Raw genomic sequence first — 20,794 nt, forward strand, 5'->3', positions numbered from 1 at the left:
GTATATAAAATATGTTTATGTGTGGATAAGTAACTTCTTATGTTCGAAATATTGACGATCCAGTTTGATTTCCAATCCAAGAGCGTAATATTCCATAACATTAAATTGTTGAGTTTTATAATACAAAAATAAATCCTTTGGTATAATATTCAAATATTTCATATAACAAACTGTGCATATAAAAATCCTTTATTTTACTTTACTTTGATCGATTCTGGCCGTTTGACAGAGATAAGAAACTCGCGGTTTCCACGGTATTCAACAGTCTGATATAAATTCGTCCAAAGAGAATAGATCCTGGAATATTGCTTGGATATATAGGATCTTTGTCCTTTTAACGTCGAAGTCTTACCATTCCACCTAGAACCATTCCGGGATGTAACGAGTGACATTCATTTAAACAATACTATGTGCTTGTGTTCAATCGTTAAGGGAACATAATGACATCGGCTATACGTGTACTGGGGACTCCCTTTAATACAAACGCATCGAATAATGGCTTACAGACGTCCCGTAAGGAATTTCTCATAAACCGACGACGATCGTTGAGAGGCAATAGTGTTACTTTTCTTTTATCTCTTGACTCTCTCTCTCCTCGTCCACCTCCATCAGATTCGCGTTTCTTATATCCGACATTACTATATCCGCTGGAATGCAGCATCCGTTTGAATTGTAGCTACAATACGCGTATAGAGAGGAATGAGTTCGACGAAAGAGGGGGAAGACAGAGAGAATGGGGAAGAAAAGAACATTTGTGAATTCGGTAGTTTGGATGTCTCCGATGCACTAGGGTCTGGAAGACGCGGCAGTGGCTTTATGCTTCTGGTACATAAATTTCTTCTGAATGGCGCGCGTATGAGCCAGCGCCCACCGTTCTGTTCTACCTGCCTCTCCTTCCATCCCCACAGACATTTTCCCTTTTTTCCCTTCTTTGTCCTTCTTCGCGGTATCCTTTCGTTTTCGTCTGACTTCCTCCTCTTCTTCTATATCTTCGGTTAACCCTGGTTTTTCCTCTTTCTTCCCATTTTTCATCTGAGAGTTTTGAGGCTTTTACGGATCGAGTTATCACGGTCAACAATGTCATACTTAGCACTGTTGTAGATGTCTTCGTTGCGTTCAACACTGTTCGAGACTTCTAACTATAAGTCGTGTCCAGGAGGAAGAAGTTTGGAACTTTCTCCTCTTGGACGCAGCTTGCGTCTCGAAACCTCAAACGGTTTTGGACACAGCAACGTTATCTACAACAGCGTTAAGTGTAACATCTTTTATCGGATGCCGCAGCGGCACGCGAAGAAATTGTCAAATTTATAATCTGTTGGCTGTTTTCCTCCACGTTATTTCTTCACCGTCGTTCCCTGATTTGTTCGCGACAAGGGAAACGGAGGTAAACGGTGCATCGTAAATCTGTGCGTTATATCGAGAAAATTGGCGTTTAGGTACATACGATCGCGTACAAACGATCGAATGGATAACGTTGGGAAGTAATTTCGTTGATCGAGTACATGCGTGCTCGCCGGCTGTTTCGTCCACAAAAATGAACTTCTTGGCAATGCGGTCGGATAGAATGCGGCACCGATGGGGATGACAAAAGTGGGCGTATATTTGGGGGTGATTGGTGCGGTGCCACGAGCGCGTACGCCGCCACTTAAAAGATCCAAAGGAACTCCTTGCACAACCTGCAAAGAAAGGCTGACGAGGCGGAGTCGTTCAGCCAGGAAACAAACATTTGTTTAAACGATCCCGACAAGTCACGGTCGTAAATACCTGCGAGTCGTTAATCTTATTTTTGGTCGTGCCGGCTTGTTCGTTAATGTATAATGTATTCTCACCCCTGTAGCTAAAACAATCAACTGGACGGACCCAGGAATCGCCGGTGAAAGGTACGCCAGGGAAATAACGCCTGTGAGTGTAATACGGATTAGGTGTATAGATTATAGGTTACCGAATTCATCTTCTTGTCGGCGAAATTGATTCTTCGGTCAGTTTTTTGGCTGAAATTTATGACTGTCAGCTGGATGTCCGTTAGGTGCTTGGCCATAATAGATTCCTTTTTCGTAATGTCGTGATTTATTTGTCGAATGGAATTTTAAACCTTCGAACGTTGATTTAACGAGGTATGAATTACGATTATGTGGATTAAGATTGATTATTTTATAATTTCCAGTTAATAAACGAACCAAAGCGTTCTTTGTTCGGATACATACGTTTCACTCCAATACGTTTCAAAGTTGTTCTACACGCGTCCACTAGTTTAGCATAATCGATTTGTTAAAGAAAAGAGGAATAAATACCGAACGTCTCGACATTTCATTCGGGATAATTTTAAATGGTTGTTCTATTCGTTTATAGAACAATGTGAAACGAGTTAAAAGAATTATTTGCCTGTTTCCAAGCATAAGTCATTATTCCAAGTAGGAATTCCAAAAAAAGTGGTAGCCTCCCAGCAGCATTTAGGTTTGTCGGTCGGTTGCCATTTGTCGTATAGGAGGAAAGACCACCGGAGACAACGAGAAACAAATTCGAGGAACAAATTCGTAAGACAGCAGACGTGAAGGATCGCGAACCTCGGCTCGTTCGTCTGGAGCGAAGAGAAGAGCGGCGGGACCCCCCGAAGCGTGCGGACCGCCCCGAAAATATTTTTAATTTTATTACTGCCTGTAATATGGAAATTCTGTGGTCGCGGTTATCAGGTGTGAATTGAATTATAGCGATTGCCGACGTGGTTCTATTATTTATGTCCAACCAGAAACACGTTCTTAGCCGTTGAGCTGCGAGCTTTCACGATGCCTGGTGATAGGAAACACACGGTGTCTAATGGCAGTCTATAAAGTTTCGTGCCGAGCCGATACTAATTCGTTATCTATGTACATACTACACGTAGAATGGCGAAGGTATACTGCCATATCAGGACGTACAAGGTCTGTAATTAATTCCTAAACGCTTGTACTATCTTTTTTACGATCGAATAAAAATGTCCTTGTCGATGGAAAGCTGATAAAAACTATGGAGCCCAGCGTAACCATGATATACTAAATTTTATAGAAAATGACAGGGTCCTTTCTATTCTCTTAAAGAGAATTCCTTCTTCTTGGGAAAGTCCAATAGGACAGTTATTTTCATACTTAACGATTTCTCTAGACAGACTGCACAGTGTGCTTTAATTGTCAGTTTATCTGCTGCGCGGATCTGTTGAAAGGAGCGGAGAAAAGATCGGAGAACAATATAGAGGGATGTTTTAAAGGACTCCCACAGCTACCGGTACCAATATTGCTTGGACAATCGATCGCCACTACTGACACGATGGGAGGATTTGGAAGAATCATGGAATTTTTTGTTTCTCCCATCTTGCCGACAGAGAGCTATTTTTCATGTGGTTTTCACAGGTATCACATGGTTTCTAAACTTAGGTATAAATAATGTGACAGCGGCGAATTTAAGGAGTTGTCACATTTCAAAATGTTGATATTGCATTGAAGCAAAATTTTAATAATAAAGTACAAATATTTTATTTAGTATTGAAAATGAAAAATTAATTTTTTCTATGAATATTTTTGTTCATATGCTTACTTGGCGCAGTAGATTTCAACAAGTAGTTATTAATCGATAACTGTCAATGTATTTTTTCCACGGAATTCCACGTGCATAAATGAACGCCGAATTCTGTGATAATAATTAAGCACGCAACACAGGTGGTGAATCAATTTTCGACGGACCTTCGGAAAGTCGTTTCATTTTCGAAAAACTATACCTATTGCCTGCAAATGATAGAAAAGATTAATGGATTTAGATTTCGTTTCTTATTCGATTTCGATGGATCTTTCTGATCTATGCTAAACTGAATAACACCATGTCTATGCTTTCATTTTATTAGAATTTCCGGCTACGATGAATTATTTATGATTGGCGTAGAAATTTTATCGATACTATTGTAAATTCTTCTAATTTATGGGTATTTTAAAGGAAATTCAAAATTATTCACGCGGGATTAATACCAATTTAAAATGATATAATTGATATGACAGTAGTTCGTACGAATTAAAAATTCTTCCGTTGTTGGGAATTCGCTTGTTCGACCGCAAGAATTTAAATGTCATAAGGCAAAGCACGAGTGTCGTGTGTTTCGTTCGGTGAACATCGAAGACAATATAATCGGTGGAAATGATTCAAGAATTTGATTGCGGGTGCTGCTCCCGACACGTTCCTTTGTTGTACATGTCTTTCTAGTTAGGATGACCCATTTTAAATCGCTTCGAATCGTTTGCCAAACGAGGAAGTAAGTGGATACAGATAGCGTCGCGTATATATCAGTTGGCGGCAGCCATATAGTAGTCTATATGGCGTTTCTGTACGATTCTATATAAGAAAGTATAACCGTTGGCCGCGCTCGTGCAACGAAATGTTCTTCCCGCGAGTTGTCCTTTCTGTCTTCTCTCTATGTACTTTCCTTCGTCTCTCGAGCTTGCTCCTTGTCCATAAGAGAATTTAACAGAAATCGTCTGAACCGTTTTGTGCACCGGAGGTCGTTTGGTTCAGCCGGTGCAATGTTCGCCGATCAGAATACTTTTACAACATTCGAACGATCGTTGTTGATGCGCTTAGTCGTGAATCATGTTCCGCGGGAGTTACGCGTGTACGATAATATGAATCTGGTTGGCTCGATTGTAAGTTGTTTATAGACTTCTTTAAATAGATTATACATTTTTTAAAACTATTCATTAACGCTAGAACAACCGGTTTTTCATATGTAGCTAAATGTTCTGCATATATAGATATTAATTAAAATAAATAAATCTATATGATTATGCGTCTGTTTAAACAAAATTTGATATTAAGTTTGATAAAAATACCTGTATGTTTTCGATAATTATTGCGTGAAAATAAAATTTAAAATTCGTCATTTTGACGGATTTGATAGTTCTATTGTTAAAGTATAATTCGATAGAACTGTAATTTATGCGTTATAGTATATTTGCAAATTAATTCTATAGTGTTATTTGCGTAATGCTATTAATAATTTTATGTATTATTTATAATTTATTACAGACTAACAATTTTAGATAACATTGTCAGAAAAAGGTGCGCAAATAGAATATAATATTTTGCAAAAATTCAATAGCCTAGTATATTTCCATCTATTGTGGCTTCCAGGGAAAAATATATAAAATTCGCATGACAATTAACGTGTTAATGGGTTAAGTGTAGTAACAAATGAATAAATTGATCAGGCGCGAATGCAGCAAAGAGCTTTTGCAAAAAGGAGACGCCGGCGTGCGACGTAGGCGTCTCCCAACGGTAGATATTGGTAGTATTTATTGGGAATATTTATGAGGGGTGCGCTTTCATGCTTTCGAGCCGAGTGGGCCGTAATACTTCGAAGGTCCTCGCCCCGTCATCCAAAACCGACGCGACGGCGTAATTTCAGCGGAACTGCCGTGAGAAATTTCACGAAAAGAATCGCGAAAGGCGTCCACGGATTTCACCGTGAAGATATTTACGTCACAGTACCTCGCTTTTTCTCTTTCGTGTGTGTATTAAAAATATAGGTGTGTGCGAGTCATTATTTCCTAGAATATATTTTTCATCGACTACCTAATAGATAGTGAGAAATCTAAAAATGTCTAATAAATACATAAATGAATAATAACTGTATGAAATTTTCTAAAAGGATTTTAATAATCCCATGAAGTTAATTAATTGGATTTAGCTAAAAGTTACTTCAAATTTTTTATTAAATTTAATCCTTTTAGTTCTAGTTAAAATGAACGAGTATAAAGGATATATCTATCTTCATATTGCTCATATATATTTTCTGAAAATAAAATGGACAATGATGAACATCCTATATTTACATTTCTCATATTGCGAAATCATATAGATAGTCATAATATCATATAGATTAATTAACTGTGATATATGTTTATACTTATTGCAATATTGAACACATCATTTTTTAATGTCTTTCCAAATAAAAATATATCTCTACCTTTTAAGGTATATATATATATATATATCCTACCGATGTCATCGTATTTACATCTATCGATTATTCTCGTTACGAAACAGGTAAAGCTTACATAATGTAAAAACGTGTACCATTACTTTTTACATTGAAGCTTTATTTCTACAATGTTCAAAGCTACCATTCGTTCATTTTCCTCTGAAAACACTTACATGTACCTGGTTATATAAAGCTCTTTACTCGTAATTATAGCTACCGTTAAATCCTGATAATTATTACAACAGAGTAGAACAAGCGATGTATCGACATGACACGATATTTTGCGATTGTAGCTAAAGCAAAAAGAAGTTAGTAGAACGAATAGGAAAATACCTGTGGTGGGAAGATGCACTCACGAAAAGGCTGCTCTTGCATGAGTTCGTGCGGACCGCCACGAAGGCTTACAATAGAGGCGCAGCTCGCCGGTCGATAATCCTGATTTAGTCGCGGTCGTATATTAGACTAAGGATCGTGAAATTGAATGGTGGAATCAGCAGAGAGACCGATCCTGCTTTCAACCAGAGGAAGCTGTACTATACTGTGCGAAAAATAAACTACCCCTGACGTGGCCAGGGTTAGTAAATTTTACAGGTGGGCAGCATCCCACAGCTTCAATTTCTCCTTCTTTGCGGCTTCTTGCTCGCTTCTTCTCTTTCGCGTTTCTATATGTTCTCAACCTTTTTACTGTTTTACTCTTGAAATTCATGTTCGTTCGGTATTTTCATCATAGCATATGAATTATTTTCATTTAAAGTAATTTTCAATTAGTAAGCATTAGATTCGACAACTATAATGTTGCCGATATCTGTTGGTACAAGCCGAAAACAGATGAACCTACGTGAAAAAATGAGTCAAGAATATAGAGAAACATTTTTTCATGTGACGCTTCGTTTTCGAGAAAACCGAGTTTGAAAATTTATCAAGTATACTAAAACTTGGCTAATTACGAACTAGGTATGCGTAAACGATCAACGGGAGATTATTCTAATATAATACATGTGAAAATAAGTGAATGATGCAAAATGCAATTTTCCCATCTCAGGCACAATTTTGAAGAAGATAAAGTTCGAACGTGTTCAGTTAAGAAACTGATACACGCACATAATAAATTTTCAATTTTAATTTTCTCGGAAAGAAAGTAACTTACGACAAAATTCTGTTCTACGGTATTGACTTACTTTCAAATGTAGTATTACCTCCTACCGAATATCTGCTCTTGTTCAGTCTAGGATAAGTCAAGTTCAAGAATACTTGGCAAATTGTCAAACTGGATTTTCACGCACGGTCATACAGAAAAATTGTATTGTATATTTTTCACTTCTTTTTTAATGTAGATTCATCACCTTTCGGCTTGTACTATCAGCACGGTAACACTTTGTATATGACTTCTTAATAAATGTAATACGTATTAATTGTTTTAGAATTTTTTTTTGTATCTTCTAAGCACAATTGTCTCGATTACATATTGATATTTATTTATTTTAAGATCCTAGAATCTTTATATATCTCTATGTAAAGTTCGAACGAGGTAATAATTCTTAAACGTTTTAGTAATTTCCTAAAATCATTCATGAAATATTTCTCACTTCCTGTGGGTATCTTAATGCTTATAGCTTAGGATGTACGTATTTTTATATATATATGACGCTTGTCAATCTGAGAAGTATGAACGGAATACTTGCACTTCCATAAGTTAGATGCGGTGCAACTATAACAGCGCTACCAAAGTCCCACACTTAGTCAACAATGGATTATTATGCTTGGATACGAAAGTTTCACCACAAGCCCGTTATTAATGCGACCGATACTCATTCCGTACTCATCCGTAGATACGATCTCTCCGCCCAGTCAATCGGATCGCGGACTCTAAACCCGTAATTATCATTAGCCCACCCATAGCGAGTGCGATGCTACAAGCGGACGAAACAAAGTTTCAATTTACGTGTTCATAGCTGTACGCTATCCAAACTATGTGAAATAGATGCGAAACGTGTGTTTACTCTTTCCGCCCCTTCACTTTTCGATCAAGTTTTTCCATTTTTTTATGTAGCTGATTTCACTCGAATCTATCATGTGCTTCGTTTTATATCGTTTACTCCTTATCAGATTCGCATTTCACTATTAATAAATTTAATTAGTTAATAATAAATTGGTAAATTTAATTAACAAAACTTGAGATCATACAACTTGACAGTGAATGATCTAGATAACGTAGAAAGTGAATTTGGAGATAATTATGGTTTTATTTCATTATATCATACTGCCTATATTTATAATATATTTGTAAAATAAGGTAGAATAGTGCAATAACAGATTTAGAACAATATTTTTGAATATTGTACGATCATTATTTGAAAAGTTATGTATATTTCTATTATGATTGTCACTATCATCGTCTATCTTTATTTAACAATAGACGGCAGCCAATCGATCATTCGAAAATTAAATGAAATTCACGTTTTTGTACACGTCATTAATTAGTTAGAAGATGACTGGTATTTTATCTTATCTTCGCTGTAGATACGGGTCAATGTAATGTTGTAACTCTCATAAATGATGCAGCTACCCGAATATGCTTTTCAACGTCTCTTTTGAAGTACTTCGCGCGTGAAGATACAACTCACGTGCCAATATCCGAGGTTATTAATTATTCCCTATACACTTTCATTAGATAATTCATTAGATTTGTTTTCTTCTTTTTGTTTTAGGCACTGTGCAACAAGCTAAAGCCGCAAGAACGGTAAGTTGATTAGTATGGTAATTCGTCATTCGATTAGTTTGTATTTATTATATATTTAGCATATTTTCACACTATACTTTAATATTCTCTTAAATTTCTCATGTAATAAGTACTTCGTACGTACATGATAAGTTTTTGCATTCATATTTTAGCAAATATGTATTAAATGAGTAATGTTATTCCTTGAGAGAGAGATTTGAGAGAAGAGAATTGAGAGAGAGAGAGAGAGAGAATTGAGAGATTTTTAAAATTGTTAAATTTCGTTACAATTCGAGTGAGCTCTTAAAATATTTTCTGTAATTGTACATAAAACGTTTTTGAGAAATTCGAATTACTTTCTTTATTTTTCTTTCTTTATTATTCTTTATTATTATTACATTATTATTCCTTATTATTCGAATACTTTCATGAGCCAGTGTACATCATTCGATTATTAACATTTGCTAAGATTAAAATTACATTGGATAAAGATGAATTTATATACTTTATCAAGTTCCTTCTGTTCAAGATATAAATCTGTCGAAACGCGTAAGGTGTTCGTTAATGGCTCTTAAATCGATTAGTCTTCTAATAAATTTCGATTTTTTAATAACTTTCAAACACGGACCAGGACGGTTGTTTATTTATGAGAAATATTTATTCGAGACAAGCGGGCCCGTGCTATCATTCCTGGTACAAGCTTTTGGAGAATTTGATATATTGAAAGGGATGGTGAAACTATTTGGGCCGACACCCCCGTTTAATACCGGCCCTTTAGCTCGGGACCAGATTCTTTGTTCCCCTAATATATCATCGCGTTGTCCAGATCGCGCCCTTGAAAAAGATTCTCTCGTAACACAGGCCATCGTGACAGTCGGCGGATTTTTTGTGTTCTCCCCCTTTCGACTGCGGGATGAAGTTGTCTGTCTGTCTACAATACGAATAGGGAGAGCATTCTTTAAGAGTAATTCTTCAGACAGTGGATGCATGTTATGCGTATAACGTATATATTATACATGCATTATCTATATAAAATATGCATGTAAAATAGATATAAGATTTATATGTTTTATATAAAACGCACAAAAATACACCATTGACAGTGGGTATTAGAACGTTTCCTGATATTTAGTACAAATTAGATATTTTTCATTGTTTTTATTTTCTTATGAATGCGTTGTTTCAGTCATATCGTATGTGTTTTATAATATGTTCCGAATAAATATTGTATTACTATTTAATGGACGATGTAAATTTTTGTAGAGATTTTTTTTATTTGTAATGATCGCAGTAATCAGTAAGTGAAATTGCAATGTTTAATGTTTATAATTTGGTTGCATATATTTATTGTTACAGATTTACAACGTCGATACTGCTCAAAGCATTTCCACGGCTCAAGTACATCATCGACTTGACAAATACGAATCGTTACTATGATAAAAAGGCAAGCTAAAATATTTGCAATATATAAAATTATATGTACAAAACAAGAATCAAAATTATCGATTATTGTCATATGTTTGTAATCACTGTTAAATATCGGTTTAACGTTAACCCTGTTGTTCTCTTCATTTCTTCATGTTTGTATCTCTTCAGATATTTCTTTGGGATACTAAAACCAATGATGTTTAAATAGATAATCAAGATTCAAAACTAAGTTAAAATATTTAAAAAGCTATATATGTTTTAAGAATATCATCTAAGATGATAAGAGCAGTATTAAATTTCATATAATGAAATAGTGTAGTATCGTGGACGAAAGGCCTAAGAAATATCGGGCGAATTATAAAAGATGTCGCGAGGAAGCTGAAGTGCCGACAGGACCAACAATATATCGTCAGTCCTTCGATCGGATAGTTTTGTGGAAAAGATCTGCGTGACACTGGCCACGAGCGGTTGCGGAACACGTGCGTGGTGGGACTAAGCAAAAGACAAAGGGATGCTAAGGGACAAAGATGGATTAATAGTCAGTGTCAGTGGAGAAGCCAGAGAGAGTGTTAGTTGAGAAGCCAGAGATTGTGAATCGAGAAGTCAGAGAATGCGAATTGCGTTGTCGAGAGAGTGTGGTCCACGTGAGAGAGAGCGTTGGATCCGTGGTGACGAGTGTTGCAAATTAACTATCTAGTTGCCTAAATTATAGTACGTTATTGTATATAGTTCACGTTAAATAACCATCGTTTCCTGTTTAATCCATTATAATCAACATTTATTTATCTATTTAATGATAATCCATTTATTGTAAATAAATTAATTGTAGTAAAGATCCTACAATAGAATTTGTTATAATAATGATATAAAAGATGCTAAATCATGTCCATTGATTTGAATATTTTTATCTCTCCGTAATTGAAACCGAAAAATGTTCGTCTTTTTTTTTCTTCGCAAGCGATCCCTAGCTGCGTTCCTTGATCGAGCAGATATTCGAGAACGTGGCTCCTTTACACGGTTCTCCTCTTATCTTTGTTTATCTGTCATCTCTCTTTCTTCCTTTGGCTCGTTCGTTCGCACGCCTTCGCCTCCCTTTTTTCGCTTTACCCCTTGTTCCTTTCACGAAAGCCTAACGTTACGTCTGTGTCAGACCGAGCTTTATTTGGTATTTAAAATTAGTCGAGTGCGTCCAACTAATTTGTACGAAGGATCAAGGGACGATGAGGGCTAATGAACTTATTATTAGATTTTTGGAATAACTGACTGTCGACATCTCGATCGCTGAACTTCCATGTCCACATAGTGAGAGTGTATGTGTTTTTTTTTTTTAGGTCAGACCTGTCACAACCTAAGACCAATCAATTATATTAATAAGTTCTGGAGTCGAGACTTTTCTCGGTTGTTCCGTGTTTCTTTTTCCTTCCTTTTTCTCTTCATGGACAGTCATTTGCTATGCGAAGAGGTCTGGAATCTATGATAGAAAATGCTTTAGAAATACTACAACGCTTTTGAGCATCAATGGTGCCGCGAGGTATCGGTAATTAACACGAATACCTTTTGCTGTCTCCCGCGTCTAATTAGAGCATATTATACCTAATGATATACTTAGTGGAACCCTTAATTTTTGGCCTGTGAATGGTGTAGTTTGGAGGAAAGAGGTCCATTCACTAGAAAGATTAAATTAGTATCAAGCATGAGTATTCGTAAAGATGCTATTAATTTTTTTTAATATCTAATTTAAGCAATTTCATTCTCATTCTGAAAGCACTAAAATTTACAAATTATTATATTGATATTATAATTTGTTATTATTGTAATTTTTCTTATATTTTAAATATTTATCGAATACGTACAAGAAGTGGTGAATACATAGTATTAAAATTGCTACAACCTGTAGGTATATACATTGATAAATATCAATGTAGAAGAATAAAGAAGATGGTGCCTTTATGGTACATTTATTTTAGTTTTAATTTTTGATTTTATGAGATCATGGTATGAAGGAGAAATGAACGGAGAGTGCATGTCATCGTTGTCAGTGTCATGTTCACCGATCAGTCAGATATAATTGGTTTAATATAACCAGCCGGACTTCTTTGACAGTGATTATCATTCTCTTATGGTTTCTTAAAATAATTATACGTATTTGTTACTAAGAAGAATATTATTGGATAAAATTATCCTAATATAATTTTAGTAATTAATTCTTTTTTGAAAGCGAGATCAAACAATCGTTATGTACTTCTAACGTAATTTTTATGTAATTCAATTTGTGACTAACGATTATTTGTTTATTTTTGGTATTATTTTGTTACAGGAATTTACAAATTTTGGTGTTAGATATGAAAAAATTATGGTTTATGGCCGGGAAATTCCTTCCGTGGATTTGGTGAACAGGTAAGTGCAGTAGAAGTCGACTTTCTTTTTTAAACAAACGCACATGTATTGATATTGCAGTTATAATACATTGAAATATAAATTATATAAGTGTTTCTTCAATTTTGGAAAGAAAATTTACTACTAAAAGGTATACTAACTATATCTATTACTAGTTTTACCAGTTATAGAATAATGAACTATTTCATGAGTGCGTTTATTTCTTCGTATACAGTGAAAGTGATATTACGAAACTATTTCTATTAAATAGGAGCTTGCCTATAGAATAGTAATAGATACATTTTTTAAACAATCTATCTAGTTTAATGCCACGTGCATTTCGTATTTACTTTACTTCCAAGTATCAGTGCGATAATTTTCGATCAATCGACGCTTCTTTCGTATTATACAGATAACGGTATGGTAGGAAAAATTATATATCATCTCGTTCAAAAAACCTGAAACCTTTCGTCTTTTTTTCTTCTGCTTCTGAATATGCGCAGCAAGAAAAATGCGCAAAAATTACGATTGTTGTTTCGTCAATAATTTTGGTTTACTAATTTAGGTTGTAAAGTACTCACTATATAGCGAGTCGTATTACAGCGTCCAGGAAACCTTAACTTGTTGAACCTGAAGTAATGAATTTAATGCAGTGAATAAATTTAAGAATGGATTTAAGGGTGAATTTAATAGAGTAAATTATGATGCCTAATTTTGTTGTGCCGTAATTATTAAATGTCGTAACAATTTAAATTTCAACTTTGCGAGATCTGTTTTTTCTTTTTTTTTTTAAATGGAATTTTAGCTGTATATTTTAAAAACTTTAATTTCTATAATTATCACATATATACGTAAAAACTTCCGAAGTGAACGTGGAACTATTACAGACGTATGTAACATTACAAGCTACTGACACGATTTCGTCTCCGAATTCTCTCGCAGTAGGTCAGAGAACGACCTCGGAAACTGTGGAGTTTCTCGGCTCCCTTCGATCGTTTGTTTGAACCGCACAAAGCCTCCGACTCGATTTGTATAATTCGAGGATAAAATGGTGATTCACATCGTCCGTTAATAGCCAAGAAGAATGTGAACAACCAACGATTCTCACCGTGGTCGTATCCCGGACAAGCATAGTTTTTTGTTGATTTTTTAAATCGAGATTTGACGGCTCTGTGCCTTGGATATAGCACGACGTGTAATTAAATGCATCCTTGATGTACCAAAATATAGACATACGTTTTAATCAGTCGGTATAAATTATTTATTTCTAGTCCGTTACTCTCTAGAAATATGCAAAATTTTTTAGGCAGATACAAAGTTTTTACATTCTATTATACCGATCAGTTCGAGTAAATGTTAAACTTAAAATTTATTATATCACGTATATATTAGCGCAACTTAATTTAAAGTTTTACAAGTTAGTGTAACGGGATATACCTAACAAAGATCACGTTACGTTATATTCATTATCATGTCGACAATATGTGCACTCAGGTTCCTTAAATACGTTTGAATCGTGTTCCGTGAGGATTCGAGGCAAGTCGACTACGATGTACGCGCCGTGCGACAATGCATGTGGGTGTTGACGCTTCAGCAACGACGTCTTTATTTGTCCAGACATCGAACATAGGTTTCCACGTGTTCCCTGCCTTGTATTGTAAGACAATGCTCATATATTCCACGGATACAGAGAAATACCCTGACGATGTTCAAAGAATACGTGAAGACATAGGGAAAGGAATCGGATTTTCGATACAACCGTGTACTTGTCTTTTATCAACAGTTTTGGTTAACAAATATATTAATTTTAAATAAACAGTTACCTTTAAAACGATACTTATTGCATTTAAAGAAGTTATCTTTAAAAAGATTTCTATTGTGATTTCCATTCAAACGTTGCTTTAAACTTGTCCGTTCCTTGTTCAGTAAGTTATACACAAATAAATTATAAATTATAATTAGGAATCGTTGCTAGCTGTGAATCTTAATGTAATTGGCATTTTATAATTCAAGTTCTTATCCTAATAAAATGATTTTATCATGAACAACATAGATGAGTCATCTAAAATTGTTTAGTTTGACCAGAACGATCAAAAATCGAATAATTAATAGCGTACTGACTTTTTAAATTGCCTTTCGGGTAACACCAAAGAGGAATGTGATTTATCATGTTTTTTCTCTTTAGTCTTTGTATGAAATTACATAAACAAACTACAATGTAGTTGGTATTTTTTTTTCGTTTCTTAAATTAGCGCTTATAGCACGTGTAACGTTAACAAGTATCGTACTTGGGAAACGAGAAGCGAAGGCAAGGAAGATAGATAGTGGCGAATTTACGTAATGAAGCGATCCATCCGGGTGGTCCCAAGCGTGAGACGCATTTCTCGTCATCTTGGCAATGCTCCCAAGATGGAGAAAACAAAGAGAGACGATGGGAATTTTCGAGGACGACTCACAACAACGTTTGCTGGGTCCATGGGTCGAATTAACGGCACCGGAAGTATGAAGCAACACGCACACGTTCTCATATTATGCATACGAGAGAACGTAAAGCATCTTTTACCACCCACAATCGCTTCCCAAAACGTTTCTCTTTCATCTTTGTGCCAACACTGTCACAGAATCTCGTTTCTCGTATGGTGGACATGATACGTATCAAAATATTTGAGATGGGTTTATTCGACCCATATCCAACCACGAATTCCTTCAAGAAAGTGTTGCGTTTCTTTCAATCTCGACGCTGTCCGATCGCCTCAATTTACATATTACAACATTTATACGCGTAAAAGTAAAATTTCATTTTTTGATGTGAACATTCTACTTCGATTTCCATACGTTAAATATGATTGTTGCATATGAAATGTGTAAAGTCTTTCGAAATATTTATCGATGCATTGCTTCGATTCGGAAAATTTTCGTATACGTTCAAAAATGGAACAGCAAATGAAGTATAGGAAAATAAATAAAAGTATAAAGTAATGCCTATATTAAATATGGACATTTTTGGGTGAGATTGTAACTTCTTTTTCACTTTATGTTTATACAAACTTGTATATTCATATATTCACGACATTTGCTCACATTTGCTCGAGATACATGTTTTACAAATATACAGAAGATACCTATTTTTATAAATTTATAACATGTTGTAATATACAAGGTATTTTGTTTATGTTACCTTCTTTCGTGTTGCTATTATTCCCCACATGAATAAAATCGTGTAGAGAAAACGTAGGTGTACCTACGTCGTACGACGAACACTGTGATGAATAATTTCGACTTTCAAGGCCACTTTTCTATCTATAAATCTGCAATTAACATTTACAATCTGACCTATCATCGCTTGACATATAACCTACAATGCAAGATCCAAGATTAAATAGAATTTTGGATATAGTGGCAAATTTTGCTTTCTTTTGAAAATACATAATCCTGAAAACTGGGTGAAGCAATAGAAACGACACGTGTTTGCTCGTATAAGCGGACAATTGTGGTCCTAATTGAAAAACAGTTAAGCGTATTTGCAGAGTACTTCTATAATCATACCACGTCGAGAAAACGGTCATACAAATATTAGTGAATCATTCACTTATCTACGACCACGAGATCCATGCATTAAACATGTTCAAACATAGAGAATTTCTCTTTATACTCTGCTACCAAATTCATCTTTCCATATCTTTTGTACAAGCAATTCGAAATGTTTAGCACGATATGTACAATATCTTCGTAAGACGAAGAAATAGTTTTATTTTCAAATATAAAAATCCTCTTCGAGATTGATCTTATGGATTACAATTTGTCTAGAGAAAGCAGACCACGTTTTTTTCTAAATGTAATAATTATACTTTGTATGAATTACAATTTAGTTTCGTCGATTAGTCTTTCATTTTGTTGTCTTCAAATCTGAAAATTAGTATCGAAAGCGTTAGATGTTTCGTACGAACATCTAATTATCAGCTTAAAATGGGTGTTCCAGATTTTTCCAGCCAGATTTTGTTAAGATCAGAGTTACCCTACAGAAAAGTCACTATTTGTATGAAATCGGAAAATATTATCTTCCTTCTTATGTATTCCCACTTTTAATAAATCTTCCAACAATCTGTATTTATGTAACACTTTTGTCCTTTAGTAAGTAATTATTGAGTAATTAGTGAGTAATTTATACCCATAGAATATACTGACAAATCGTGGCTGGAAGTACCTGCAATACCCTATATGTGCATATTATGATGTTTACTCTTAAGCATTTTCCACAAGGTGTCATTTTAGCTATTCTGGGTAGATATTGTCTTTCTGGTGGTAATGGTCTGGTACGAAGTCGATAAGATGTTTGTGCTAGTTTCTCTGTACGAGTTTGGGGAGTTGGAAGAGTTTGAAGAGTAGACGAAGGAGCACATCGAAACATGCCGCGTAAAATTCGTTCTAGATGCAGAAATTAATGTCAAAATCCGGTTACTCCTCATAATTTCGAGATAATGAAACACGCGTTTTAAAATATACACGGATAATTAAATAATGAAAATAACTTACGGGAAGAGCCTGTACTATCGTCTGTGTCCAGGCTATCGAATGTGATGTCTCCTGCTGCTATAGTATCGTCTGTGGACAGTGATTTTGATTTAAAAAAATTATTTGATATAATAATTAAGCTTGTGAAACTATCATATTACCGTATCTTTATGATTATATGTAATAGTTTTTTAAATGGTTAAACTTTCACGATATTTATTGGATGACGTATTTGTGGTTCTTTGAGATTCGACCGTGTTTTTGATAGTACGTCGCTCTTTGTTCCACCGTTTCAGTGAACATTCCTCGAAACAGACGTGACACTCTTGTAGAATTTTCAGAAAGAAAGACCTGAAGTTTCCGATCTGCTCTGAAGAAGTGAACAACTCGTACTATCAAAAACATGATCGAAACTCGCAGAATCACAAGTACATTACATCATCATAATGCCATTATTATAAGTATGAAATGTATAAGTATGGTTTTACATTATTGGTTGACATACAATTCAAACGACGAGATGCTACAGCTACTCCCTGTCTCAGATCGCGGCGTTGGCTGAGTACTCTAAGTGGCGCAGCTGGCGTACGGAATTCTCGTCGGGTTGATACAGGAGTTCTTGGGGTTACTGGGGTTGCACAGGCAGGCGAGCAATATTCGTCATAAGAGTCTTCAACGATTTGATCTACTGGTGTGCGCCATGATGCTTCTTGCGAGCTTAGTCTTCAAATACCATATAAATGATGTTATAAATATTTATTTTATTTCATTATTTATTATCATCCTTGCCTTTTGACTTGGGATGTCTTCCGGTTGACATAATATCTACATTTACATTCTAAACTCTCATCTTGCTAATTAACTCAAAACATTTTATTATTATAGTTGTTTATATTATTTAAACGATATTTTCGTGTACGACTGACACCTGACAGCACATACCATTTATTTTAGTTTCATAATTACTAATAAATCTTAAATTGTAATTACGTATTTAAGACTATTTAAGAATGGAATAATTTATTATTTGTCTGTTTATCAAACATGTGAAGTTTAACGTGTAGGTAATGTTTAACATAACCAAAGATGATGAGGTTAATTCGATATTAAAATTGTAAATATATGGACATACGTGACTTTTCTTTTTTTCAAAAATAAATTATACTATATTTACATTCCGTAAGCGCTAAAAGTGAATAGCTAAAATTAACGTATCCTTCTAGCAGTTTTTAATCTCGTAATTAAAAAAGTTGCTAGGTTAATAGATCAAAAAAGTTATATTATATTATGCTTGCTCCTAAATCATTGATCTTCTCTTTCTTATCTTTCTTATAAATTTTTAGTTGGAAGAAACGTGTGGCGAAAGATGTGTTCCTTGTATGAAGCTTTATTTATGATAATCGTGAGTGATTAATGAAACATGCGACTGACAAATTTAATCATTTAATAATTTTGTTTATCTATGTTTATGTTCATGTTTACGCTGAATACATTAATATTTATGTTTTTATGTTCGTTTTATGGGTAATTAAAAATAGGTTACTCACTCTGGTTCGTACGAAAGATTGACAAAATCATCGGTGCATTCTTGTTTGTTACAAGAACACATAGCGTAGTAAAATGTGAATTAGATCATAAATATAAGACATGTAATTTTGAATTTGTGGCCAAAGTTAATTATTTTGTATAGGATAATTTAAAAAATCACATTTTGACAAGTGTAATGTTACTTTCAACTATCATATTTTTTTTTACCAGCCGCCTGGTTCGATTGCTCATTCGTAAGTCTAAGAATTATCTTATTCCCGCTATTGGTCATGATGCATTTAGTGTTTAATAATTAATACTTGATACATACTCTTACACTTTAAATTGCGAATATAATAATGTTTTACTATTTGAAATCGTTAAATAACGATTAACTTTTATATCAAGAGATTTATCTTGTTTTTATACAGCAAGTCTTTTTCAATCAAGTTAAACAGTAATTTTAGTAAGCATTTTTTATATTCGAATGATCTTTAATTTAAGCGCCTAATCGCAATTCTAGTTTCATTTTACACATGTATCTGCTATACATAACGTATATGTAGCGCGATATACGCGTGTACAAGACCACACAGCGTGCGATATTCAAATGAACTTCGCTTCTGCTGTACTATCATGCTGCCGTAAACGTCATTCCGCAGTTTCACGAGCATCTCCTTATTTCGATTGAACTGTGTAACACGTAGAATCATTGAAGTTTTTATGATTTCATGCAGACCAAATATTGCGATTTGGTGGCCAGCAGCAGCTCCCTTTCGATGTTCCTGGTATTCGAGTTAAGGCTTCTTTACATGAACGAGAGAAAAGATCCATTGTAACGTGTCAAATTTTGCAGTATGCAAGAAATAAAACCAAACGTGCAAAATCAAAAGTTGACAATAGAGGATATTTTTTATTACATGTATTATATATACGTACATTTAGTTTTTAACAAAATTATGTGCAAATTGTCTTTATGCATATGTAATTCAAGACATTTTTTATCCAGTATGGCTAATAATAATAATTAAACGTAGCTACAATATACGTTATACAGTCACAGTCGTGGTGTGATAAACATATCGTAACACGTGTCATATGTGCATAAATTGATACACGAAGCTTGCAAAGTCTTCGATATTTTCCTGTGAAAAATTTATTAAAGTTGAGAAATAATTTTTAATGTACGACGATCTACGAATATAACGTACTTATTATATTTATCTTCTAATAAAATCTAATATATTATCATATCTACATATCGCTCATCTGCATAATAAACTTTACAACGAATTAATGAATTATCATTTCACAATATCGTCATATTACGTGTAAAGAAATTTAAGTTTAAATATGAAATGATATTCATTAATAAAGTTTAATGGGTATACAAGGAAAGAAATTATTCCATTTTATGTGTCAATAAATACCTTCCATTTAAATGTTAATAAAGTACCAGATACTTTTTTATATTGCCAGTTGAGAAGAATAATATTACTGTCGGATGATAGATATTATAAAAGTATTATAATGGTCATCCATTCTACATAGTAAAATTCCGGTGAGATCGACTTTTCGGTAAAGATGAAAAGAATTGAAAGAACAACGTTAACGATGACAAGAACAGCGGCAATGATGATCGGAACGCGTTGATGATGCCCGGTTTCGATAGCTGGTTCTTTCAATGGGGAAATTCCAAGCGAACAGGGTGCGAAGCGCCTTGTCCGCAGACACCTCCACGTCCACGTCGAATCTGTAATTCAAATTCGAAGTCAAATTAATTTAACGCTCGTCATTTTTCACATACCGCCGGCGCCACGGTGCGCGGATCTCCGGCAGCCATTTTTCGATATTTCATTCTCAGGGGGTACTATCTCTTTCCTGATAGATGTGTCTTCTCGAGGTTCGGCTATCTCGACGCGGAAGAACGTGTAGTGCCTACTTGAAATATTATGATACATAAATTTAAATCTAAAAATTGTTTTAACCAATCGAACAATTAGGATTTTTCATCCAAATATCGTTTCGAGCACACTAGAAATTTGAGTTTTTAATCTAAAAATTATATCTGAGAGAGAGAGAGGGAGGGACAGAGAAGAAACAAGTCAATACTATGTAGGATATTGCAAAATGCAATTAGATCTTTCTAGTATCGTATAATTTAATTGATAATTAATTTATGTAAAAAGAAGCTATATTGCATGTATATTTCACGCTAATTGCCGCTATTTACC

General features: G+C 34.5%; 2 protein-coding genes across 3 annotated transcripts in view; one reads left to right on the forward strand and one right to left on the reverse strand.

The window, feature by feature from the left end:
• Positions 1 to 20,794, forward strand: part of LOC126919875 (RNA/RNP complex-1-interacting phosphatase) — a 43,263-nt gene that overhangs the window by 9,799 nt on the left and 12,670 nt on the right. Inside the window, exons 3-5 of one of the 2 annotated variants that reach the window (XM_050729533.1) lie at positions 8,707 to 8,738; positions 10,074 to 10,161; positions 12,463 to 12,542. In XM_050729533.1, the coding sequence (XP_050585490.1) occupies positions 8,707 to 8,738; positions 10,074 to 10,161; positions 12,463 to 12,542 (200 nt within the window). The remainder of the gene's footprint in view (positions 1 to 8,706; positions 8,739 to 10,073; positions 10,162 to 12,462; positions 12,543 to 20,794) is intronic. The other variant, XM_050729534.1, reaches the window with a different exon arrangement.
• LOC126919896 (uncharacterized) lies at positions 16,343 to 18,713 on the reverse strand. Its single transcript, XM_050729584.1, has 5 exons — positions 18,581 to 18,713; positions 17,539 to 17,756; positions 17,055 to 17,123; positions 16,762 to 16,946; positions 16,343 to 16,427 (listed from the first exon to the last, which is right to left on the reverse strand). Exons 1-5 carry the CDS (start codon positions 18,640 to 18,642, stop codon positions 16,422 to 16,424), a joined length of 540 nt encoding a protein of 179 aa, XP_050585541.1. The 5' UTR covers positions 18,643 to 18,713; the 3' UTR covers positions 16,343 to 16,421.

Source organism: Bombus affinis, chromosome 8 (assembly GCF_024516045.1).
Source record: "Bombus affinis isolate iyBomAffi1 chromosome 8, iyBomAffi1.2, whole genome shotgun sequence".
NCBI classification, from domain to species: Eukaryota; Metazoa; Arthropoda; class Insecta; order Hymenoptera; family Apidae; genus Bombus; species Bombus affinis.